The sequence below is a fragment of the Oncorhynchus mykiss genome, chromosome 2 (assembly GCF_013265735.2).
Source record: "Oncorhynchus mykiss isolate Arlee chromosome 2, USDA_OmykA_1.1, whole genome shotgun sequence".
NCBI lineage: Eukaryota > Metazoa > Chordata > Actinopteri > Salmoniformes > Salmonidae > Oncorhynchus > Oncorhynchus mykiss.
The window spans coordinates 87004806-87030933 of NC_048566.1; the positions used below are offsets into that span (position 1 = coordinate 87004806).

General features: G+C 43.9%; 1 protein-coding gene across 4 annotated transcripts in view; it reads left to right on the forward strand.

Moving 5' to 3' along the window:
• si:ch211-266k8.4 (carabin) overlaps positions 1-22748 on the forward strand; it is a 54227-nt gene extending 31479 nt beyond the window's left edge. For 2 of the 4 annotated variants that reach the window (XM_021575388.2, XM_036958123.1), the window contains 5 exons: positions 1020-1124; positions 1989-2161; positions 4497-4609; positions 8484-8678; positions 22161-22748. In XM_021575388.2, the coding sequence (XP_021431063.2) occupies positions 1020-1124; positions 1989-2161; positions 4497-4609; positions 8484-8678; positions 22161-22239 (665 nt within the window). In that variant the 3' untranslated portion in view covers positions 22240-22748. Of the gene's footprint in view, positions 1-1019; positions 1125-1988; positions 2162-4491; positions 4610-8483; positions 8679-22160 lie in introns of those variants that run through there. The other 2 variants (XR_005038629.1, XR_005038628.1) reach the window with 2 other exon arrangements.
• The last annotated feature ends 3380 nt before the right edge of the window (positions 22749-26128 follow it).

The window sequence follows — 26128 nt, forward strand, 5'->3', positions numbered from 1 at the left end:
CAGCAGACAAAGCCAAGCTGTACTAGGACATACACCTACATCTGGGAAACAAGCATAACATACTGTACCATTTATTTATAGCACACACTCTTCTTCCCCACAGTTCAAACACTCTAGTCCACTCTAAAGAGACCAGGTGTCCAGGTTCAGTAGGAAGTGACAATCTTAGGCTGGAACTTCCTGGTCTTGTGAACTGAGCAGTCACTCTGGCTCCCACTCTTCTTGTGGAGAGTGGTGGAAGAAAGCCTTCCTCTGAAATGGCACAGAAAATCTTTAGTGGATTACCCAGCCTGCCTCTGTCATTATAGCATTAGTCTGCAGGGCTAAACCTTTATTTTGCATCATCTGCTAATCTGTTTGGCTCCTGCTCTTTGAAGCGGATGTCATCTTCGTGTGGTGTTCTGCTCTATTAACATCAACCGCTCTCCAAATACTGTATATGGACTTCCCTCAGCCTGACTGATCAGCTCCTAGAGGAAATCCACAGCATTTTACTTGGACCGCAAAGTCAACAATGGGAAATGGGCCGAAAGCTTTCTTTTGGAGTCCTGTCTTTCTTTTTGTAATGTTCCAGAGGATGTGAACATGCATGTCAATTCTTGTTATTGTTTTAATATCACTGCAGAAGATAACTTATAATCCACCTCTGGCATTGATTGATGTATTGAGGGCCAAAATCTATAGATGTAAGGGTTGGTCAGGGGTAATAGAGATTTAAAATCAGATGACTCAATGGAAGGCCAAAACCTCAAATATGGCTTTATACAGTAGACCTACAGTACATGTTATCACATAGCTGAGGTCTGACTTGACATGTACAGTACCTTCTTGCTCTTAGTAAATCAATCAAAGTTGTCTTGTTGGTCAGCTGCAGATGGCTAGCCTGTTTCATGCCTTGCTGGTTAAAGCCCCATCAATATAAAACGACCACAAAATATTTTGTGCCAATGTTACCAAGCACAAACATTTTTTTTAATAGTAATTTTCTTCATATTAAGTGTGTATTTCTCTCGTTGCAGGAAAAATTGAGAAACCTATTCCACCACCACTGCCCACTAAGGTGAAGGAGCAGGAGAAGAGTGTGGATGGACCTAAATTGGAAGCCAAGAACTCAGTAAGGAAGGGTGAGGCAGTTCATTATACCAGGCTGCTTATGGACCAGCTATAACCAGGCTAAATCCCAGGTACTATCCAGTACAACGGGTGAAGACTCCCTAGTCTTTCTACATTACTGGCACAGGGCACACACCTTTTTATATGGCCTCATAAAAGTGAGATGGATGTACTGTCATAACTAATTCCCACATAAACCCTAGGCCACATTAAATCAAATATGCAAGTTGGTATTGTCAAGATGTGCTAAGACTGCAAGTCGGCAGAAAACATTACTGAGTTTTAGATTAATACAGCAAGTGATGTGATTAACCTGTTTTGTTCTGGCAAAAAGCTGAGAAATTAAATTTCCCAATGCTAAGCCTGTCAATTTGTGGTGTATATAACGCAGTTAGAAATATTGTTTAATGAACAATACTTTGATGAGCAGTGAAATGGAAATCTCCCCAACGTGGCAGCTGTATAAATTCGACTATCTGTGAAAGGCGCTCACAACCCCATAGGCTCTTGTCCTGTTGTTGAGATAGCCGATAGCTTATCAGACTCTGCCATCTAGATTCCAGGTGTTCATACGTGTGGTTGGCATAGGGACTTCTCCCCTGTGTGTTTGCCTAGCTCACAGCAGATAGACTATACCACCGGAGTCAATGCGACAGGCTGCTGATAACATTCATTTGTGCAGTACATGGGGGACCACATACAAACACACTGTATGGGTATGACCATGAAAAATGCATGTTTCATTTTGTAGTTCAAAGACACGTTTTTGTGTCAAGTACTGTGTATGTTTGAGATTGTTACAACACATAAAACATACTTACACCATGTCATAGACTTTTCCTCATGTCCTGAATGAACCCATTGTGTCCCAATAGATTCATCGGTGTCCAGTGTTAAGAACGTGTTCACCCGGCTAGTGAGGATGGCCCAGTGCTACCTGCTGGATAAAGACTGTCAGAGTGGGGACAGTAAGCCTTCCCCATCCCAAGGCAGCTCTGCCAGGCGCCGCTCCTCCAAGGCCAGCAGGACAACTTCCTCAATCACACAGGTCGGCTAGCCAGGGTCAACCACAGGCTATGTCAACTCTCATTCACCTGTAGAGAAAGTACTGAAATGTGGGGAAGATGTCAATTGCAGATGCCTCGTGTCCTCTCTTCGTCTCTTTCTCAAAACTCGTTGAATGAGAGCGAGGTCCCTCCCCTCTGACCTACTCCTCCAATGGGTTTTGAGAAGGCGACGAGGACCCGAGGAGTCTGCAATTGAGATCTTCCCAGGCTCTCACCCTTTTTCTAGCGAAATCCATCACCTCTTCCTCCTCTCCTTATGTGTATTTGTGGTTATTCTGCACAGTACTTTGTAAAAATCAAGCTATTCTGCAGGGACCCTCAGTATTCATCATCTGCAGATTTTCAGAATATTACTTTTCAACAGTGTTGAGTTTTCGTTAGCAATTATAGACTGTAACAAAGGGCTATGTGTTTATGACTGGCTGGATTTACACAGCCTCAAGACCCATTTGGACTCAGTCTGTGTGCCTTCCCAGAGGAACACAAAGCATGATGCCTGAAACTGCTGAATGAGACTGATCTGTGGCAGTTCTCCCTGGGCCTACAGTATTATTTGGATCTTAGGCTTTAGTTTGACCTCTTGCGTTTCACACATGCATGCAGTTGCCATTCTCCGTTTAGAAAAGATGTCACATTACACAAGAGAAGGGATTTGACCCATTTACCTCTGAGAATTTGTAGAGGAAGCAGATTTTTCACACTGCCCTTCTGGCTAACTGGAGGACTTTCATGAAGGGCCACAGTCTGGATTAGACCTGGAACCTTCCCTTTCAACCAGATACAGTGCATTGCGAAAGTATTCGGCCCCCTTGAACTTTGCGACCTTTTGCCACATTTCAGGCTTCAAACATAAAGATATAAAACTGTATTTTTTTTGTGAAAAATCAACAACAAGTGGGACACAATCATGAAGTGGAACGACATTTATTGGATATTTCAAACTTTTTTAACAAATCAAAAACTGAAAAATTGAAATTTAAAGCCGGATTTGGATACAAAAAGATTTCCCACGCTTTAAACATCCCAAGGAGCACTGTGCAAGCGATAATATTGAAATGGAAGGAGTATCAGACCACTGCAAATCTACCAAGACCTGGCCGTCCCTCTAAACTTTCAGCTCATACAAGGAGAAGACTGATCAGAGATGCAGCCAAGAGGCCCATGATCACTCTGGATGAACTGCAGAGATCTACAGCTGAGGTGGGAGACTCTGTCCATAGGACAACAATCAGTCGTATATTGCACAAATCTGGCCTTTATGGAAGAGTGGCAAGAAGAAAGCCATTTCTTAAAGATATCCATAAAAAGTGTTGTTTAAAGTTTGCCACAAGCCACCTGGGAGACACACCAAACATGTGGAAGAAGGTGCTCTGGTCAGATGAAACCAAAATTGAACTTTTTGGCAACAATGCAAAACGTTATGTTTGGCGTAAAAGCAACACAGCTCATCACCCTGAACACACCATCCCCACTGTCAAACATGGTGGTGGCAGCATCATGGTTTGGGCCTGCTTTTCTTCAGCAGGGACAGGGAAGTTGGTTAAAATTGATGGGAAGATGGATGGAGCCAAATACAGGACCATTCTGGAAGAGAACCTGATGGAGTCTGCAAAAGACCTGAGACTGGGACGGAGATTTGTCTTCCAACAAGGCAATGATCCAAAACATAAAGCAAAATCTACAATGGAATGGTTCAAAAATAAACATATCCAGGTGTTAGAATGGCCAAGTCAAAGTCCAGACCTGAATCCAATCGAGAATCTGTGGAAAGAACTGAAAACTGCTGTTCACAAATGCTCTCCATCCAACCTCACTGAGCTCGAGCTGTTTTGCAAGGAGGAATGGGAAAAAATTTCAGTCTCTCGATGTGCAAAACTGATAGACATACCCCAAGCGACTTACAGCTGTAACCGCAGCAAAAGGTGGCGCTACAAAGTATTAACTTAAGGGGGCTGAATAATTTTGCACACCCAATTTTTCAGTTTTGGATTGTTAAAAAAGTTTGAAATATCCAATAAATGTCGTTCCACTTCATGATTGTGTCCCACTTGTTGTTGATTCTTCACAAAAAAATACAGTTTTATATCTTTATGTTTGAAGCCTGAAATGTGGCAAAAGGTCGCAAAGTTCAAGGGGGCCCGAATACTTTCGCAATGCACTGTACTCGAAGGCCATTTTACGACTCACTTATTAAAAGTATTTTCATAGGACTACGTTTTTTTCTTCCTCTCAATTTTAGATTTGGTCTATACTGTCTCAATTAGCTGAGACGTTCAGTATTGTTAGGTTATTGTTATGGTCTCCATCTCCCTCCAGATCAGAGCCAAGAGGAGTCAAAGGGGCGTGTCCCAGCAGGGAAGTGTGAGTCAGACCAGAGGAGGGACCCTTCCCGGTTCTATCCCAGACTCAGATGGGTCGGTCAAAGACAGGTTGGTCAGAAATCCTCTGTTAGACACATCTGTATTGTTCAACTGAGAAATGCACAGCAAGAGCAACATCTTCTCCATACTGCAATTCACAGCTTCTATTACTGATTAATGATAGACCTTTTTTTATTTGGAATATTATCTGATTTGAGGTTACTTCATGTAGATGTTTTCACTAAGCAATACAATTTATGGCTCTGTCAATTTCTCTGAGAGGGCCCAAGAGAATTGACTACTTTTATGCGTTTATCGGTCAGCCAGAGGAGTTGGCTCCCAGCCAGCAGAATGACTTTCCCACAGACTGCTGTTACATATGGGAACCTTTATGATCAACATGCATGTTACTCATAGGGGCAAAGAACCTCAACCGGAAATTCAAGGTCGTAAAAGTTGCCACTTATCTAACTTTCATACCGTTTTTCCATTCATAGCACTAATTATGTGGTAGTCATGCATACAACACTGGTGGGTGGAGGTAGGCAATCCCACAGCCATGAGCTTCCTGTTGTTGCTTAAAATACTTCAAAACAAAAATAATTTTATGCGCTGTTAAATGTCATCGCAATTAGAACTTGAAGCACAGACTCTTGGAGGGTGGAAAAGATTGACATGAATTATATTTTTTAATGGGCATAGGTTGAGGTCCCCGCCCCTCTACATCAACTTCGTAAATCAATATTTTTGTGTTCTAATGACAAGCAGTTCCATGTCGTGTCTCCCTGGCAGGCAGGCTGGCCTCAGCCTCATTCTCATAACAAAAGCATATCACACATCTTTGAGCCGGTGCCAGAAGCCTGTGTGCATACCTGTCATTCCTCACAGGTCCCGTATTAGTGTCAAGTGGCTGAAATCGCTGAAACGAAGAGCGGGTCGCCCGGGGTCAAGGAAGGGATTACCCTAATTTGACACAACATTACAGAGAGGGCAGGGAGTGGATTTGACTCCTCTCAGCGAGTCGCTGAAAAGGCATGTCAGCTTTTCAACACTGACGGGGCCAGGCACCAAGGAGCTAAGGGCCAGTAGAGGCCAGGGGTATTACAGCTGCTGTTGACTATAGCACACTCTGGCTCATGTACAGAGTAAAGTGTCTGACTCTGAGCTCTGATCTAAGAGTAGAGGATGTAGTCACAGCACACTGGAACTCCCACCAGTAGATTTCAGTCACTCATCAGCAGGAGATTGTAATATCGCTGTGTATTTAATCTATATTCAAAGAATGTTGATTTCAGATTGTGTAATGTGAACTTTTTCCCCCTCCATAAGTTTAATTGTACTCATTTGTAGGATAGCCTTGATAATTGGTAAATGTGTCATGTGACCATTGTATTTAGTGGAATGACCTGTGCCTGACCTACACCTTCTTTACAGGTCAACCTCAGCCAGTGGTCCAACCCATAAACTCTATGGAACAACACAGTATAACCACCACATTTCTTCAGTAGTTCAAAATAAAAATGTGATCGCCCAGTTTCTTACACCATTTTATATACTGTGTGTGTGTATACAGTGCCTTGCGAAAGTATTCGGCCCCCTTGAACTTTGCGACCTTTTGCCACATTTCAGGCTTCAAACATAAAGATATAAAACTGTATTTTTTTGTGAAGAATCAACAACAAGTGGGACACAATCATGAAGTGGAACGACATTTATTGGATATTTCAAACTTTTTTAACAAATCCAAAACTGAAAAATTGGGCGTGCAAAATTATTCAGCCCCCTTAAGTTAATACTTTGTAGCGCCACCTTTTGCTGCGATTACAGCTGTAAGTCGCTTGGGGTATGTCTCTATCAGTTTTGCACATCGAGAGACTGACATTTTTTTCCCATTCCTTCTTGCAAAACAGCTCGAGCTCAGTGAGGTTGGATGGAGAGCATTTGTGAACAGCAGTTTTCAGTTCTTTCCACAGATTCTCGATTGGATTCAGGTCTGGACTTTGACTTGGCCATTCTAACACCTGGATATGTTTATTTTTGAACCATTCCATTGTAGATTTTGCTTTATGTTTTGGATCATTGTCTTGTTGGAAGACAAATCTCCGTCCCAGTCTCAGGTCTTTTGCAGACTCCATCAGGTTTTCTTCCAGAATGGTCCTGTATTTGGCTCCATCCATCTTCCCATCAATTTTAACCATCTTCCCTGTCCCTGCTGAAGAAAAGCAGGCCCAAACCATGATGCTGCCACCACCATGTTTGACAGTGGGGATGGTGATGAGCTGTGTTGCTTTTACGCCAAACATAACGTTTTGCATTGTTGCCAAAAAGTTCAATTTTGGTTTCATCTGACCAGAGCACCTTCTTCCACATGTTTGGTGTGTCTCCCAGGTGGCTTGTGGCAAACTTTAAACGACACTTTTTATGGATATCTTTAAGAAATGGCTTTCTTCTTGCCACTCTTCCATAAAGGCCAGATTTGTGCAATATACGACTGATTGTTGTCCTATGGACAGAGTCTCCCACCTCAGCTGGAGATCTCTGCAGTTCATCCAGAATGATCATGGGCCTCTTGGCTGCATCTCTGATCAGTCTTCTCCTTGTATGAGCTGAAAGTTTAGAGGGACGGCCAGGTCTTGGTAGATTTGCAGTGGTCTGATACTCCTTCCATTTCAATATTATCGCTTGCACAGTGCTCCTTGGGATGTTTAAAGCGTGGGAAATCTTTTTGTATCCAAATCCGGCTTTAAACTTCTTCGCAACAGTATCTCGGACCTGCCTGGTGTGTTCCTTGTTCTTCATGATGCTCTCTGCGCTTTTAACGGACCTCTGAGACTATCACAGTGCAGGTGCATTTATACGGAGACTTGATTACACACAGGTGGATTGTATTTATCATCATTAGTCATTTAGGTCAACATTGGATCATTCAGAGATCCTCACTCACTTCTGGAGAGAGTTTGTTGCACTGAAAGTAAAGGGGCTGAATAATTTTGCACGCCCAATTTTTCAGTTTTTGATTTGTTAAAAAAGTTTGAAATATCCAATAAATGTCGTTCCACTTCATGATTGTGTCCCACTTGTTGTTGATTCTTCACAAAAAAATACAGTTTTATATCTTTATGTTTGAAGCCTGAAATGTGGCAAAAGGTCGCAAAGTTCAAGGGGGCCGAATACTTTCGCAAGGCACTGTATATACTGTGTGTGTGTGTGTGTGTGTGTGTGTGTGTGTGTGTGTGTATGTGTGTGTGTGTGTATATATATATATATATAATCTCTTTAACTAGGCAAGTCAGTTAAGAACAAATTCTTATTTGTTGGTGTAATGTGCAGAGGAAGCTTGTTTGAAGGGTGAGGAAATTAATGAAAAATGGCAGGTGTTTGGTGGTTGACTGGCTGGCTGCCACCCTTACACCCAACCCCGGTGCTGTTTTGTAAATGGTATATGGCACAGGGAGGATATCTCTCACTCCCCCCAGCCCTGCAGGTGCTTCCTCTGTTAATGCCCTACACCTGTGGATAAATCAAACCACTGACATTTATGACATATCTATGAGCCAGAGAGAGGGAAGATGGGGGAGCGAGAGTGTCTACATACAGTACGTGTTTTTGTGTAGCCCCTGTGTCAGTCGAGTTTCACACCAAGGTGTCACTGTAGAATGGTTATCAGACTTCTTGGCTATTGACCTGTGGCTCATGATGTCAGACTGAACAGAGTACCTTTACTCCCCTTTCATTTTTGGAGCCTTTTCTATTATATGATGTAGCTAGTCTAAATCAAAAGTTGTTAATGTGCATTCTGTGTAGTAATCTATAATGATCATGTCAACATTGGACTACATGAAACATTTTTAAAGTGGAGTTGAATTAAACACTTGTGCATCACAGATTGGGGATAGCTGTGACATGAAAGTGAGTAAACATTATTATGTTCCTGTTTATCCAGCAGGCCAGAGCCAGCAGCGTTTAGGAGAATGGGTTCTGGTCCCGTGGGCAGGGTGGCGCGTAGACGCAGCAGTCTGCCCCCCAGAGTTGAGTCCCTCCGCCTGCTCCGGACCAGGACCCCCCAGTCCCCATCGCCCTCTCCCTCCAGCCCAGCACAAACACTGGCCCATCAGAGACGGAAAACAGCCCTATCCAGGTAAGCTGGAAACTATTGTCTACATTGTGTTATAGAAGACTGGATCAGGGTTGAATTCATTAGTCGGATTCCGTTGCAAAATATTTTGTAATGCTTACACTAGGAACCAAATGGAAATAAGCGGAGGAAACGGGAAGGGCCTAAGTGAATTTGTCCAATAGAAACATTTGTTTTTGTTGCAAAACATTTTCTGTTTGGAGTAAACGGTTCCCGTTACAAAATGTTTTACAACATACAAAATGTTTTGCAATGGAATCTGACTAATGAATACACCATAGGAATTTAACTGATATGCAGACCATGTACTATATAATAGACTGGATTTGTTTTCTAGCTTGGGGTTTAGAGTCCCAGTAACTCATTCCAAAGTGTCTTCCTGACTTGAGTTTATCTGAAGGAGGTGAAATCAGATCCGTCCTCTATTTGCGTTGGGCTTGACAGATGTGATACCCGCTGACAGAAGTGTGGTTGTAGTGTTCTTTTTAATTAAAGGGATCACCACTCATTGCGTAATCATGTTATAATGACATATTATTGTTTCTCCTGGAATATGAGGTATAGTAAAGTGTAACTATATAGTAATAATATACACCCCACATCAGAGATGTAACATGGAACAGTAATCTCCTCGTTGTGCAATCAGTAACAACACATCCTGAACTGAGGACCCTCACAGCCCCAACCCACCATTTGAATGTGTTGTTCGCAGTAAATTATTTATTGCCTTTTTTAAATGGTTTTGCACTCCAAGCAGCCAGTCCCCTGCTGTATCTCATAATATACTCCTGTCCGGCCCACCTATGTACTGAGAAACATTACGTCAGTGTTCTGTTTCCCTGTAGCGTAGGCAGGTGGTATCAAAATAAACCAGAGAGCTTGCCTCCCTATAGTGCCTACTCTCCGAAGGGTACCAAAATGAACCAGAGAGCTGCCTGCCTACTGCGTACTCTGTCCCTGGAAGTTCATTCAGTGTCTGCAGGCATCCTGGGAAAGCCAGAAGCTCTTAGGAGGAGTGGTGGAAAATGACAGTCGGAGTGCCTCTTTATCTACATGCAGGCCAGACCAGTGCAGTGTCAGCTCCCTCCCTCCATAAACTCTGATCAGCACTACAGAGCAGATGTATTTATAATCGGGCACCTCTCTGGCAGCCCCCCAGAGCGCTCCCCTCTTACACACCAACCAGCCTCACTCCCATTGGAAAGAACAGCCATGGTCAGAGACTGGAGCGGATGAGTCACACTGCAACTAGGAAAACGCTTGATTAGCCTTTTGGTTCAATCCCCAAAAAACTGTAGTAGTTAACAGATTGGAACTGCTCTATTTTGGTCTGGTATAGTGTTTATATTATAATGTCTACTCTCTGGACATGTGGCCCTAAACACTGTGACTGACTATAGAAATCCACATTGTGTTGTTGTAACCTGATGGTGAATGCTGCTCCGTTGGATGATCTGAATAATTGGTGCTGTGATGCCTTGTTAGTCTTCATGAACTGTCCATGTGATCTAACTTGACAGACAAATGTGTCGTAATTACATCATTCCATCTGACATCTTGCCAGGGACAACCTAACTGCTAGTGAACTGGAAAACTAGCTTGACAAGTGTTTTTCTCACCCGTACTTTGCCTACTGAGCAGACCGAAATAGAGAGGGGTGAGTTGGTGTAAAGCTCGACTCAATTTTGTCTGAAAACTAATTTCAGCGTTCTGTGTTCTAGCTATTTATGTGACTATTGGTTGTTTTCACTGAGCTATGTGGGAAAGTGTTTTATGCCAGACTGCGTGTGTTACAGAGTTCACAGCCATGTGTTTCATGACTGAACAAGTTGTGCTTCCGGTTCATTCACATTGTTTTGTGACTTAACAGGTGTATGTAAATAAGACAAGTAAACCATCCCTCTCCAACAAAAGCAATTGAATTACGTAAATACAGTTGACATATTTAAGACTAACTTTATTCATGAAATGACAAGCAAAATATGTGCGACAGCTATAACTGCCTGTTTAAATTTAACAAAGACACAAGCGCCATAGACTGGCACACTTGTTTGCCTCACTGACTAGTTAGTCAGCCCCACCCACATCACTGTATGTACAGTTTAAGGTGGAAGTTTACATACACCTTAGCCAAATACATTTAAACTCAGTTTTTCACAATTCCTGACATTTAATCCTAGTAAAATTTCCCTGTCTTAGGTCAGTTACCACTTTATTTTAAGAATGTGAAATGTCAGAATAATAGTAGTGATTTTTCAGCTTTTATTTCTTTCATCACATTCCCAGTGGGTCAGAAGTTTACAGACACTCTAAATTAGTATTTAGTAGCTTTGCCTTTAAATTGTTTAACTTGGGTCAAATGTTTCAGGTAGCCTTCTACAAGCGTCCCACAATAAGTTGGGTGAATTTTGGCCCATTCCTCCTGACAGAGCTGGTGTAATTGAGTCAGGTTTGTAGGCCTCCTTGCTCGCACATGCTTTTTCAGTTCTGCCCGACAAATTTTCTATTGGGTTGAGTTCAGAGCTTTGTGATGGCCACTCCAATAACTTGACTTTGTTGTCCTTAAGCCAATATATCCACACAATTTTCCTTCCTCATGAGGCCATCTATTTTGTGCAACAGTCCCTCCTGCAGCAAAGCACCCCCACAACATGATGCTGCCATCCCCGTGCTTCACGGTTGGGATGGTGTTCTTCGGCTTGCATGCCTCCCCCTTTTTCCTCCAAACATAACAATGGTCATTATGGCAAAACAGTTCTATTTTTGTTTCATCAGACCAGAGGACATTTCTCCAAAAAGTACAATCTTTGTCCCCATGTGCAGTTGCAAACCGTAGTCTGGCTTTTTTATGATGGTTTTGGAATGGTGGCTTCTCCTTGCAATTTTGTCCCACACATTGAATATAGTTGTGGAGAGTCCCTGTAATCCTGGATTCAGATCAGTCAGGTGAGGAAAGAACATCCCCCAGATAGGCAGTCGTGTGAGAAACTCGTTATCATGCAAGCGGTCAGACAGGTGAAAATTATGGTCAGGGAAACTTTTAATCTCTCAATTTAAAAAAAAGCGTGTCAATACTTTGCTCCTTGATAACCAAGCGTTACTTGGTCGCTGCCCATATCATTGCATAGTGCAGAAAATACACGAGAGTTCAGGCACCTTGCTTTAACAAAGTCAACCATTTTCACTGTAGTGTCCAAAACGTCTTTTCAAGCGGTCAGGCATTCCCTTGGCAGCAAGAGCACCTCGTGGATGCTGCAGTGTACCCAAGTGGCATCGGGAGCAACTGCTTGCAGGCACGTTACCACTCCACTATGTCTCCTTGTCATGGCTTTTGCACCATCAGTACAGATACCAACACATCTTGACCACCAAAGTCCATTTGATGTCACAAAGCTGTCCAGTACTTTAAAAATGTCCTCTCCTGTTGTCCTGGTTTCCAGTGGTTTGCAGAAGAGGATACCTTCCTTAATTGACCCCCCATAAACATAACGAACATATACCAGGAGCTGTTCCAGGCCTGCCACGTCTGTTGACTCATTCAGCTGTAAGGCATAGAATTTACTGGCTTGTATGCAAAGCAGTAATTGTTTCAAAATATCTCCTGCCATGTCACTGGTGCGTTGTGGAACAGTGTTGTTTGATGAAGGCATTGTCTGTCTAGTTTTTTGGGGCCTTTTCCCCCAGCATTGTCCCAGCCATATCTGCAGCAGCAGAAAGAATTAGGTCCTACACAATAGTACGGGGCATGCCTGTCCTAGCCACTCGGTAGCTGGCTATATAGAAGATGCTTCTAGCCCCGTCTTATTAAAAGTATATGTTGCCCTCATACTTGTTTTACTACTCGAAAGTCGTCTTAATTCTCACTCAAACTCCTGTGGCTTATTTTCCAAATGTCTGCGCAAGAGTGACGGTTTCATCGAGTTGTGAGATTTTAATACTTTTGCACATGTAACACACTGGCTGAGGAAAGTCAACCCCAAATCAATGTAGTCATCATAAACTCGGAAAAAAGACACACCCCTTTTTCAGGACACTGTATTTAAAAGATAATTCGTAAAAATCCAAATAACTTCCCAGATCTTCATTGTAAAGGGTTTAAACACCGTTTCCCATGCTTGTTCAATGAACCATAAACAATTAATGAACATGCACCTGTGGAACGGTCGTTAGGCAATTAAGGTCACAGTTATGAAAACTTAGGACACTAAAGAGGCCTTTCTACTGAAAAACACCAAAAGAAAGTTGTCCAGGGTCCCTGCTCATCTGTGTGAAAGTGCCTTAGGCATGCTGCAAGGAGGCATGAGGACTGCAGATGTGGCCTGGGCAATAAATTGCAATGTCCATACTGAGACGCCTAAGACGGCGCTACAGGGCGGACAGCTGATCGCCCTCGCAGTGGCGGACCACGTGTAACAACACCTGCACAGGATCGGTACATCCGAACATCACACCTGTGGGACAGGATGGCAAAAACAATTGCCCGAGTTACACCAGGAACGCACAATCACTCCATCAGTGCTCAGACTGTCTGCAATAGGCTGAGCGAGGCTGGACTGAGGGCTTGTAGGCCTATTGTAGGAAGGCAGGTCCTCACCAGACATCACCAGCAACAACGTCGCCTATGGGCACAAACCCACCATTGCTGGACCAGACAGGACTGGCAAAAAGTGCTCTTCACTGACGAGTCATGGTTTTGTCTCACCGGGGGTGATGGTCGGATTCGCGTTTATCGTCGAAGGAATGTTTCACGGAAACATGGCTCACTCGGGATACGTTACCAGAGTCGGTACAGCCACCTGGTTTCTTCATGCATTGCACCAACAGAAACAAACATCTCTCTGGTAAGAAGAAGGGCGGCGGTGTATGCCTTATGATTAACGAGTCGTGGTGTGATCATAATAACATACAGGAACTCAAGTCCTTTTGTTCACCTGACCTAGTATTCCTTACAATCAAATGCCGACTGCATTATCTACCAAGAGAATTCTCTTCAATTATAATTAGTCGTGTGCATCCCCCCCCCCCCCCCCCCCCCCCCCCCTCCAAGCAGACACCTCGATGGCCCTGAAATAACTTCATTGGACTCTATGTAAACTGGAAACCACATATCCCGAGGCTGTATTTATTGTAGCTCGGGATTTTAACAAGGCTAATCTGAAAACAAGGCTCCCTAAATTTTATCAGCATATCGAATGCGCGACCCGGGCTGGGAAATTCTGGATCATTGTTACTCTAACTTTCGCGACACATACAAAGCCATCCCTCGCCCTCCTTTCGGCAAATCTGACCACAACTCAATTTTGTTGCTCCCAGCCTATAGACAGAAACTAAAACAGGAAACGCCCGTGCTCAGGTCTGTTCAACGCTCGTCCAAGCAATCTGATTCTACGCTTCAAGATTGCTTCGATCACGTGGACTGGGATATGTTCTGGATAGCGTTGAACAACATTGATGTATACGCTAATTCGGTGAGTGAGTTTATTAGCAAGTGCATCGGTGATGTTGTACCAACAGCGACTATTAAAACCTTCCCCAATGCAGTAACCATGGATTGATGGCAGCATTCGCGCAAAACTGAAAGCGCGAACCACTGATTTTAATCAGGGCACGGCAACCGGAAACATGACCGAATACAAACAGTGTAGCTATTCCCTCCGCAAGGCAATCAAACAAGCTAAGCATCAGTATAGAGACAAAGTACAGTCGCAATTCAATGGCTCAGAAATGAGAGGAATGTGGCTGGGTCTACAGTGAATCACGTACTACAAAAGGAAAACCAGCCAAGTCGCGCACCCCGATGTCTTGCTCCCAGACAAACTAAACAACTTATTCGCTCGCTTAGAGGACAATACAGTGCCACCGACACGGCCCGCTACCAAAACCTGCGGACTCTCCTTCACCGCAGGCAACGCGAGTTAAACATTTAAATGTGTTAACCCTCGCAAGGCTACCGGCTCAGACGTCATCCCTAGCTGCATCCTCAGAGCATGCTCAGACCAGCTGGCTGGTGTATTTACGGACATATTCAATCAATCCCTATCCCAGTCTGCTGTTCCCACATGCTTCAAGAGGGCCACCATTGTTCCTGTTCCCAAGAAAGCTAACGTAACTGAGCTAAACGACTATCGCCCCGTAGGCACTCACTTCCGTCATCATGAAGTGCTTTGAGAGACTAGTCAAGGACCATATCACCTCCACCCTACCTGACACCCTAGACCCACTCCAATTTGCTTACCGCCCAAATAGGTCCACAGACGATGCAATCTCAACCACACTGCACACTGCCCTAACCCATCTGGACAAGAGGAATACCTATGTGAGAATGCTGTTCATCGACTACAGCTCGGCATTCAACACCATAGTACCCTCCAAGCTCGTCATCAAGCTCGAGACCCTGGGTCTCGACCCCGCCCTGTGCAACTGGGTACTGGACTTCCTGACGGGCCGCCCCCAGGTGGTGAGGGTAGGAAACAACATCTCCTCCCCGCTGATCCTCAACACTGGGGCCCCACAAGGGTGCGTTCTGAGCCCTCTCCTGTACTCCCTGTTCACCCACGACTGCGTGGCCACGCACGCCTCCAACTCAATCATTAAGTTTGCGGACGACACAACAGTGTTAGGCTTGATTACCAACAACGACGAGACGGCCTACAGGGAGGAGGTGAGGGCCCTCGGAGTGTGGTGTCAGGAAAATAACCTCACACTCAACGTCAACAAAACTAAGGAGATGATTGTGGACTTCAGGAAACAGCAGAGGGAACACCCCCCTATCCACATCGATGGAACAGTAGTGGAGAGGGTAGCAAGTTTTAAGTTCCTCGGCATACACATCACAGACAAACTGAATTGGTCCACTCACACAGACAGCATTGTGAAGAAGGCGCAGCAGCGCCTCTTCAACCTCAGGAGGCTGAAGAAATTCGGCTTGACACCAAAAGCACTCACAAACTTCTACAGATGCACAATCGAGAGCATCCTGGCGGGCTGTATCACCGCCTGGTACGGCAACTTCTCCGCCCTCAACCGTAAGGCTCTCCAGAGGGTAGTGAGGTCTGCACAACGCATCACCGGGGCAAACTACCTGCCCTCCAGGACACCTATACCACCCGATGTCACAGGAAGGCCATAAAGATCAGCTTCTATCTCAAGGCCATCAGACTGTTAAACAGCCACCACTAACATTGAGTGGCTGCTGCCAACACACTGACACTGACTCAACTCCAGCCACTTTAATAATGGGAATTGATGGGAAATGATGTAAATATATCACTAGCCACTTCAAACAATGCTACCTTATATAATGTTACTTACCCTACATTATTCATCTCATATGCATACGTATATACTGTACTCTATATCATCGACTGTATCCTTATGTAATACATGTATCACTAGCCACTTTAACTATGCCACTTTGTTTACATACTCATCTCATATGTATATACTGTACTCGATACCATCTACTGTATCTTGCCTATGCCGCTCTGTACCATCACCCATTCATATATCCTTATGTACATATTCTTTATCCCCTTACACTGTGTACAAGACAGTAGTTTTGGAATTGTTAGTTAGATTACTTGTTATTACTGCATTGTCGGAACTAGAAGCACAAGCATTTCGCTACACTCGCATTAACATCTGCTAACCATGTGTATGTGACAAATAAAATTTGATTTGATTTTGAAATTGTTAGATTACTTGTTAGATATTGCTGCATGGTTGGAACTAGAAGCACAAGCATTTCGCTACACTCACATTAACATCTGCTAACCATGTGTATGTGACCAATAAGATTTGATTTGAATGAGCGTTACACGAGGCCTGTACTCTGGAGGGGGATCGATTTGGAGGTGGAGGGTCCGTCATGGTCTGGGGCGGTGTGTCACAGCATCATCGGACTGAGCTTGTTGTCATTGCAGGCAATCTCAGCGTTGTGCGTTACAGGGAAGACATCCTCCTCCCTCATGTGGTACCCTTCCTGCAGGCTCATCCTGACATAACCCTCCAGCATGACAATGCCACCTGCCATACTGCAGCCATACTGCTAATGACAATTCAAAATGTATTTGTTTTTCACCCGAGTTCCCAGTTGTCTTGAACTCACTCAGATTTCCAGTTCTGAGTTAACAGTTGTTTTGAGCCTGGCACAAATCATGCTTCATTGACAGCATGGCCAGCAAACTAGGAAAAGAGACCCTTAATCTTAGACTTCATGATGATAATTGCTAGCTATGACTTTGAAAGTATGATGTTGACATTATCAGTCCAATCAAAGCTACTGTAGATATGTGATTTGATGTAATCTGTGGCCAATGACCTTGAGCCTTCTTGGGTGGGCACCTCTAATGTGCCATATGGTAGCACCCAAGGGGCTTGAATTTTCTAGCTCTACCCTTCGACTTGGCGGTGACGTAATGTCCTCATAAGTGACTGAACACTGAGCCAATCATGGCGCAATGCTCTGTATTTTCTGCTGGGTTGCACCACCACCACAGAAAGCACTGAGCTAGGCTGAAACACCTGCATTTTGGAGCTGCCTTACTCAAGAAAACAACAGAGAGACCATGTTTGTATGCGGCTTTATTAACTCAATTATATATTTTTTACATTGTTTGCAAACTGATATGTGACACATTAATGCCAAAATAAGATGCAAAACAGGAAAGCCTGTATTTATTTATCTTTTGCAAAAAATGTGGGGCTCAAAACGGCCCTGTATGACGGGTCGCACCTGGATACGGCCACATGCTGCTGTTCAGAGAGGTGGGTGTTCCAGTACAGGTCTACTGGGACCAGATTAGGACATGGCTGGCAGGGTGACTCAGTAGTGATATGCTGCTGTTCAGAGAGGTGGGTGTCCCAGTACAGGTCTACTGGGACCAGATTAGGACATGGCTGGCAGGGTGACTCAGTAGTGATATGCTGCTGTTCAGAGAGGTGGGTGTCCCAGTACAGGTCTACTGGAACCAGATTAGGACATGGCTGGCAGGGTGACTCAGTAGTGATATGCTGCTGTTCAGAGAGGTGGGTGTCCCAGTACAGGTCTACTGGGACCAGATTAGGACATGGCTGGCAGGGTGACTCAGTAGTGATATGCTGCTGTTCAGAGAGGTGGGTGTCCCAGTACAGGTCTACTGGGACCAGATTAGGACATGGCTGGCAGGGTGACTCAGTAGTGATATGCTGCTGTTCAGAGAGGTGGGTGTCCCAGTACAGGTCTACTGGAACCAGATTAGGACATGGCTGGCAGGGTGACTCAGTAGTGATATGCTGCTGAACATGCTTTAACTCTGGAACCTGATCACTCACTGTGTGTGTGGTTCAGTAGCACTCTGTAGTTATTTGTTCAGGTGTAAGGCTTATGTAACCAACAACAAAGGGAAATGGGGCATGGGATCTATGACCAGAGCACCAGCTATTTTACATATATTTCAGTGGAGTTCAATGGGATTATTTGTTTTGAGACGATGCAAACTGCCCAGGACTACCAGAGCTGTTTGTCAAGAGTAAAAGCAATGATTAAACAAACTAATAGCATTTTCTGGACATGTATACTCTTAGCCTCCACTGCCATGCTCCCATAACACTGTATACAATAGTTGCCTTTAATTTTTAATGACATCACTCCTGATTTCCCAGCATTGGTCTGCTGTTCAGACTGGCTAGTGTTTCCGTGGAGACTAGGAACAGAGGGAAATCCAGACAGTGCACATGCTTGGGAAACATGATTCCATGTGAAGCTTTGTAATGTGGATGTCACAGATGGATAAGTAATCCAATAAGTTGTCTACTGTAGGTTTAGATTCCTAGTTTAACAGACAAGAAGAGAAGAAACATTTATTGAATTGACTCTTTAATAACTTCTTACCAATACTTTAAGACTACAATGGAAGAGCATGTTGAATATCACACCCACTTGTCTGTCTAGAACCCTCAATCAAACTCTCGACCTCAAAGCCAGTTTCACAAGTTTTTTTTCTTCCATTGGTTCCCTCTAACCAGGGACTGATTTAAACCTGGGACACCAGGTAGGTGAAATTTAATTATCAGGTAGAACAGAAAACCATCATGCTCTGGACCTTGTAGGATAATAGTTAAATATCCCTTCAAGAACATGATCAAAGTGTCAATGGCCTGCAGGTTAGTCAGAGCAGCAGTTAAGGTAGAGACCCTCTCAAAGGTCCTCGACCTACCAATACCTTTGTCCCAGGCAGCACACCTGTATTCTCAGCAGACACTCTTATCCAGAGCGACTTAGTGAGTGCATTATTTATTTGTATAGACCAACCTCTGTCCATAGGTGTCTTACTTGCTGTATCATGAGAACTCATTCCAACCGAACAGACCACCCCCCACCCCCCCTCCAAAGGGACAAGAATGATCAAATATGTGTGCTTGTGTATATATGCCTTTATTTAGCTATTGTGGGAAAGTCCTACTGCTGAGTCATTCATTGACCAGGAAAAGATTTTGTGAAAGTCCCCTCCCTTTTGTGGTTTCTGCTGCAGTGAAATGTAATTTAAATTATGCATGCTGTGTGTCTGCTTGAGCAGAAAGACAAAAATTGCCCCCTTTGTCCAAAGTGGTGACGCTCTCCTCGTGGCTGTAGGAGAACTGTAGAAACCACCATTCTGCTACTACATGACAGCTAGCCTAAATGTTTCAGTAGAGCAAGTAGCCACAGTTAGCCATTGTTAATGGAGTTTGAATGTCAATCACATTATATGGATTTAAAATTATTTTCTTGGCAAAGGAATTTCTTGCTGTTGTAGCTAACCCAGATCCTGTTGTAATGTTGATCTCAGTATATCAACTTAGCACACTAATCTAGAGTAGTAGACTTTCACATGCAGCATAGATTCTGCTCTGATAATCCTTCATAGAGGTCCCAGGAGCTGAAAGTTAATATGGGAGTGAAGGATTGCATCTGATCGCCACAGGTCTGTTTCACCTGTAGCCCTGCCATCAGCACCTGTGATCGCTCTACTGCACTCTCACCCAGCCATTCACAGGCTTTCACGTCCAGGTCCCACACGGCCAGTGTTGCGCTAGAAAAGGCCTCTCGGTATCACTGACAAAGGTGGCTTTGTTCACAGCAAGATGCAATATTTGCTCCTCATTGTGGCAGACTCTTTCGAGTCCTCTGGTTCTTTTGACGCATGTAGGACTTTGTGTGTGTCGTAGCAACCCCTGACATTACAAGGTTATGCTGAACTCCGATAAGATATCTTCTGGAGTTATATTTTATTATCACTGTCTTGATGTACAGTGGGGCAAAAAAGTATTTAGTCAGCCACCAATTGTGCAAGTTCTCCCACTTAAAAAGATGAGAGAGGCCTGTCATTTTCATCATAGGTACACTTCAACTATGACAGACAAAATGAGAAAAAAAATCCAGAAAATCACATTGTAGGATTTTTTAAATGAATTTATTTGCAAATTATGGTGGAAAATAAGTACTTGGTCAATAACAAACATTTATCTCAATACTTTGTTATATACCCTTTGTTGGCAAATGTTTTCACAAGGTTTTCACACACTGTTGCTGGTATTTTGGCCCATTCCTCCATGCAGGACACGCTAGATAAACTAGTAATTTCATCAACCATGTGTAGTTAACTAGTGATTGATTGTTTTTTTATAAGATAAATTTAATGCTAGCTAGCAACTTACCTTGGGGGGGGGGCTAGAGCTCAATAATGGGGTGACAATATTTGAAAAGGGCATTGTAACATTAAAGATTTTAATCCCGATGTGTATGGCGCTTGGTGGATGTGCCGTTATGCATGTCTCTATCACCACTCGGGATGTTTAGCTGTATGTATGAGTGTGTGTCCTTAATTCTTTATCAGATTAGCTCTAAATATAGCATGATCAAGGCCATATCAAACTATGCTTTTCATGAAGTGATTTTAAACGAGGCTACAGTATAATACAGTTGTCTATGTTCATTAATGTGGAGGACTAGAGTACTCCTCTGAGGCAGAGTTGTAGTAGTACCTCGGGCCCTGTGATGTTCTGTAATCCAGCTCCCACAGCATGGTTTCCTAGGAGACCTGTTCAAATCAAATCAAAATCAAATCAAATTTTATTTGTCACATACACATGGTTAGATGTTAATGCGAGTGTAGCGAAATGCTTGTGCTTCTAGTTCCGACAATGCAGTAATAACCAACAAGTAATCTAACTAACAATTCCAAAACTACTGTCTTATACACAGTGTAAGGGGATAAAGAATATGTAGATAAGGATAAGGATATATGAATGAGGTTGCGAGCAACTCATGGCTCCATCACAGAGCCTCATCTGCAGTCCCCCTCCGGACCTCCGGACCTCCACATGAAACCCAAACCCCAACAGTGTCACAGGATCTAGCGCCACTGCTTTTTCACCAATGCCCCCAATGCAGCAGTATTAAACCGTCATGATAATTAACGTCGCACAGGCATTGTGTTCATCTTTTAGAGGAGTCTAGGGGACATTGTGTTGCTGTCTGAAATGTCTCATTCCCCCTCCGCTCTCTGACTGTTTGTGCCCCTCAGTGTTTTGACATCTGGGCATTGAAGGTTCCATACAGAAGCCTGGTGTGGAGTGTTTTGCGTGAAAAGTGCTCTTAGAGCCCGAGGAGGGAGAGTGCTCCAGCAGCAGGCATCTATCTCTGTGCTTTTAGTGCTCTCTTCCTGTTTTGTTTTTTTCTCTTCTTTCCCTGTGGAGGAATTTGAAAAGCCCTTTCAAAAAACAACTAATTCCTTTGACCTTTACCGGGGCAATTTATTTTAAAATTGGGCTACAGAAATAGCCGCAACACTTTAAGTGCAAATCTTTTCAGTCGGTTTTGTTTTGGGATGTCAACGTGTGTTTTGTCCACATCTACATTTAACTCTCTCTCTCTGAACATTTTAGAAAAATTCATTTTCAGAATAACTTGTTTGCTCAACAAACCAGATCTCCAGTCTCTTTCAGTATCTAGACTTAGAAAAATGTTTTGTGGCTAGCTTCAGTTGAATGCCGTTTGAAAGAGCAGGGGTGCAGCGCCACATCCCCCAGTCCTGTCAGCGCCACAACCCCCCCAGTCCTGTCAGCGCCACAACCCCCCAGTCCTGTCAGCGCCACAACCCCCCAGTCCTGTCAGCGCCACAACCCCCCAGTCCTGTCAGCGCCACAACACCCCAGTCCTGTCAGCGCCACAACACCCCAGTCCTGTCAGCGCCACAACACCCCAGTCCTGTCAGCGCCACAACACCCCAGTCCTGTCAGCGCCACAACACCCCAGTCCTGTCAGCGCCACAACACCCCAGTCCTGTCCGCGCCACAACACCCCAGTCCTGTCCGCGCCACAACACACCAGTCCTGTCCGCGCCACAACACACCAGTCCTGTCAGCGCCACAACCCCCCAGTCCTGTCAGCGCCATCCTTAATCTTCTTTCACTGGTTGATAATGCATTTTTTTTTACTGATCACTCACTCTCCACTTGTCATAGGGAACTGCCATCAAGATGTCACTGCCTGAATAAGACTACCAACCCCTTAAGGAACACTCAGGAGTCCCAACTCATCTGAGGAAAGGAGGACCTGCACTTGATGGTACTCTTGTTTATGCCCTCAAAACCCAACACGGAGGACTACAGAGTAATGTCCCCATGGAAACTTTTTAAACATCACATGCAAGATCCAACCTTCCTGGATGTCTTAGATTAATCACTGCTCATAGTTGTGAATATCATTGTCCTAGGAAGGGCCTTCTGATATGGGGCATTGCTCCATATCCTCTTTCCAATGTTTGTCCTACCACTGCTAGCCAGCGATTTAGCACTCGCTGGGTAGTAAGAACAGTGACTTTTCACTCAGCCCTCTGGTGCGACGACTAGGCTAAAGGTGGGATTTGCTGTGTCATCATATTTTAGCACTCCATGTGGGAGTGTATATTTCGTTGTGAATTCTACCTCCTGAATTTCTGTGACGTCGCTCCAGTGGAGTTGTTTGTTGTTTTAATATATCTTGTACTCGTAGAGACGTCAATGTTTTTATTGTATAGCTGTTTTGAAATAATAAAATATTAACCCTTCTAATGGTCAGTCATTTATTCCCTAAAATGTTTCTGAGGGTGGTCACGTGGCGTCACTGCCTGCTCTTTGGTTTACATTTTTTTTATGGGAAACTCAACTTAATACAACTATACAAGAGATTAGAAACATAACATCTCTACATAGAGGTAACATTTTGTATTCTATGATGAACAGTGGTGATAGTGCCACTACTGTTGGATTTTACAGATTCTGTAATGAGTTAAATAGTTATGTTGACTAGACAAATGGCAGCCAGTCTGAACTAATGTCTTTAGGCAGCTAGTGCACCATCCATTTACATCTAGACCCTACACGTTTGACCAGAGGCTCTCATCTTGTAATGTTTTCTCAAACTTTTCACTGCACAAACATTGTGGGTGATCATGTTGTGTGTTTTGGGAGGGTATCTGCCTCTTTCACAACATTTTAATGACAATCAGCCCCTGTAATTACCTGAGGTGTATGTAGGCAGCACTAACAACCACACAATTGTTCACTCTAATGGAACAGCTGTGTGACGTTTTTGTGGAAGAGGCGGATTCTACTTTCCCCTACTTATGCAACTGTCAGAAAAGCACTGTAGTGGAGAGACTGCCAGACGAACAATACAGATTTAACCTGGTTTTGTTATTGTGATTTAGTGCTCTTATAAATCTGTCAGCTCACAAGGAAAACTAAGTCAACTGGAAAAGCTGTGGAATGAAGGGAGTGTGCTTTAGGTCTTTTTTGATCCCACACACCGATACTTGGCTGGCTGAAGAAAGCTCTGTTTTATTTTGATGCATTTTTGTTTTTTCTCTTTTCCCCTCCAGTAGGTGGATTTAACTAGCATTGCTCTGTGTTGATGCATGTTCTCATTCTGCTTCTCTCCTGTTTTTTCTCTCCTCCCCTCCAGTAGGTGGATTTAACTAGCATTGCTCTGTGTTGATGCATGTTCTCATTCTGCTTCTCTCCTGTTTTTTCTCTTTTCCCCTCCAGTAGGTGGATTTAACTAGCGTTGCTCTGTGTTGATGCATGTTCCCATTCTGCTTCTCTCCTGTTTTTTCTCTCCTCCCCTCCAGTAGGTGGATTTAACTAGCGTTGCTCTGTGTTGATGCATGTTCTCATTCTGCTTCTCTCCTGTTTTTTCTCTTTTCCCCTCCAGTAGGTGGATTTAACTAGCGTTGCTCTGTGTTGATGCATGTTCCCATTCTGCTTCTCTCCTGTTTTTTCTCTCCTCCCCTCCAGTAGGTGGATTTAACTAGCGTTGCTCTGTGTTGATGCATGTTCTCATTCTGCTTCTCTCCTGTTTTTTCTCTCCTCCCCTCCAGTAGGTGGATTTAACTAGCGTTGCTCTGTGTTGATGCATGTTCTCATTCTGCTTCTCTCCTGTTTTTTCTCTCCTCCCCTCCAGTAGGTGGATTTAACTAGCATTGCTCTGTGTTGATGCATGTTCTCATTCTGCTTCTCTCCTGTTTTTTCTTTTTTCTCCTCCAGTAGGTGGATTTAACTAGCGTTGCTCTGTGTTGATGCATGTTCTCATTCTGCTTCTCTCCTGTTTTTTCTCTCCTCCCCTCCAGTAGGTGGATTTGACTAGCGTTGCTCTGTGTTGATGCATGTTCTCATTCTGCTTCTCTCCTGTTTTTTCTCTTTTCCCCTCCAGTAGGTGGATTTAACTAGCGTTGCTCTGTGTTGATGCATGTTCTCATTCTGCTTCTCTCCTGTTTTTTCTCTCCTCCCCTCCAGTAGGTGGATTTAACTAGCGTTGCTCTGTGTTGATGCATGTTCTCATTCTGCTTCTCTCCTGTTTTTTCTCTTTTCTCCTCCAGTAGGTGGATTTAACTAGCGTTGCTCTGTGTTGATGCATGTTCTCATTCTGCTTCTCTCCTGTTTTTTTCTCTCCTCCCCTCCAGTAGGTGGATTTAACTAGCGTTGCTCTGTGTTGATGCATGTTCTCATTCTGCTTCTCTCCTGTTTTTTTCTCTTTTCCCCTCCAGTAGGTGGATTTAACTAGCGTTGCTCTGTGTTGATGCATGTTCTCATTCTGCTTCTCTCCTGTTTTTTCTCTTTTCTCCTCCAGTAGGTGGATTTAACTAGCGTTGCTCTGTGTTGATGCATGTTCTCATTCTGCTTCTCTCCTGTTTTTTCTGTTTTCTCCTCCAGTAGGTGGATTTAACTAGCGTTGCTCTGTGTTGATGCATGTTCTCATTCTGCTTCTCTCCTGTTTTTTCTCTCCTCCCCTCCAGTAGGTGGATTTGACTAGCGTTGCTCTGTGTTGATGCATGTTCTCATTCTGCTTCTCTCCTGTTTTTTCTCTTTTCCCCTCCAGTAGGTGGATTTAACTAGCGTTGCTCTGTGTTGATGCATGTTCTCATTCTGCTTCTCTCCTGTTTTTTCTCTTTTCCCCTCCAGTAGGTGGATTTAACTAGCGTTGCTCTGTGTTGATGCATGTTCTCATTCTGCTTCTCTCCTGTTTTTTCTCTTTTCCCCTCCAGTAGGTGGATTTAACTAGCGTTGCTCTGTGTTGATGCATGTTCTCATTCTGCTTCTCTCCTGTTTTTTCTCTCCTCCCCTCCAGTAGGTGGATTTAACTAGCGTTGCTCTGTGTTGATGCATGTTCTCATTCTGCTTCTCTCCTGTTTTTTCTCTTTTCTCCTCCAGTAGGTGGATTTAACTAGCGTTGCTCTGTGTTGATGCATGTTCTCATTCTGCTTCTCTCCTGTTTTTTCTCTTTTCTCCTCCAGTAGGTGGATTTAACTAGCGTTGCTCTGTGTTGATGCCGTTCTCATTCTGCTTCTCTCCTGTTTTTTCTCTCCTCCCCTCCAGTAGGTGGATTTAACTAGCGTTGCTCTGTGTTGATGCATGTTCTCATTCTGCTTCTCTCCTGTTTTTTTCTCTTTTCCCCTCCAGTAGGTGGATTTAACTAGCGTTGCTCTGTGTTGATGCATGTTCTCATTCTGCTTCTCTCCTGTTTTTTCTCTTTTCCCCTCCAGTAGGTGGATTTAACTAGCGTTGCTCTGTGTTGATGCATGTTCTCATTCTGCTTCTCTCCTGTTTTTTCTCTTTTCCCCTCCAGTAGGTGGATTTAACTAGCGTTGCTCTGTGTTGATGCATGTTCTCATTCTGCTTCTCTCCTGTTTTTTCTCTCCTCCCCTCCAGTAGGTGGATTTAACTAGCGTTGCTCTGTGTTGATGCATGTTCTCATTCTGCTTCTCTCCTGTTTTTTCTCTTTTCTCCTCCAGTAGGTGGATTTAACTAGCGTTGCTCTGTGTTGATGCCGTTCTCATTCTGCTTCTCTCCTGTTTTTTCTCTCCTCCCCTCCAGTAGGTGGATTTAACTAGCGTTGCTCTGTGTTGATGCATGTTCTCATTCTGCTTCTCTCCTGTTTTTTTCTCTTTTCCCCT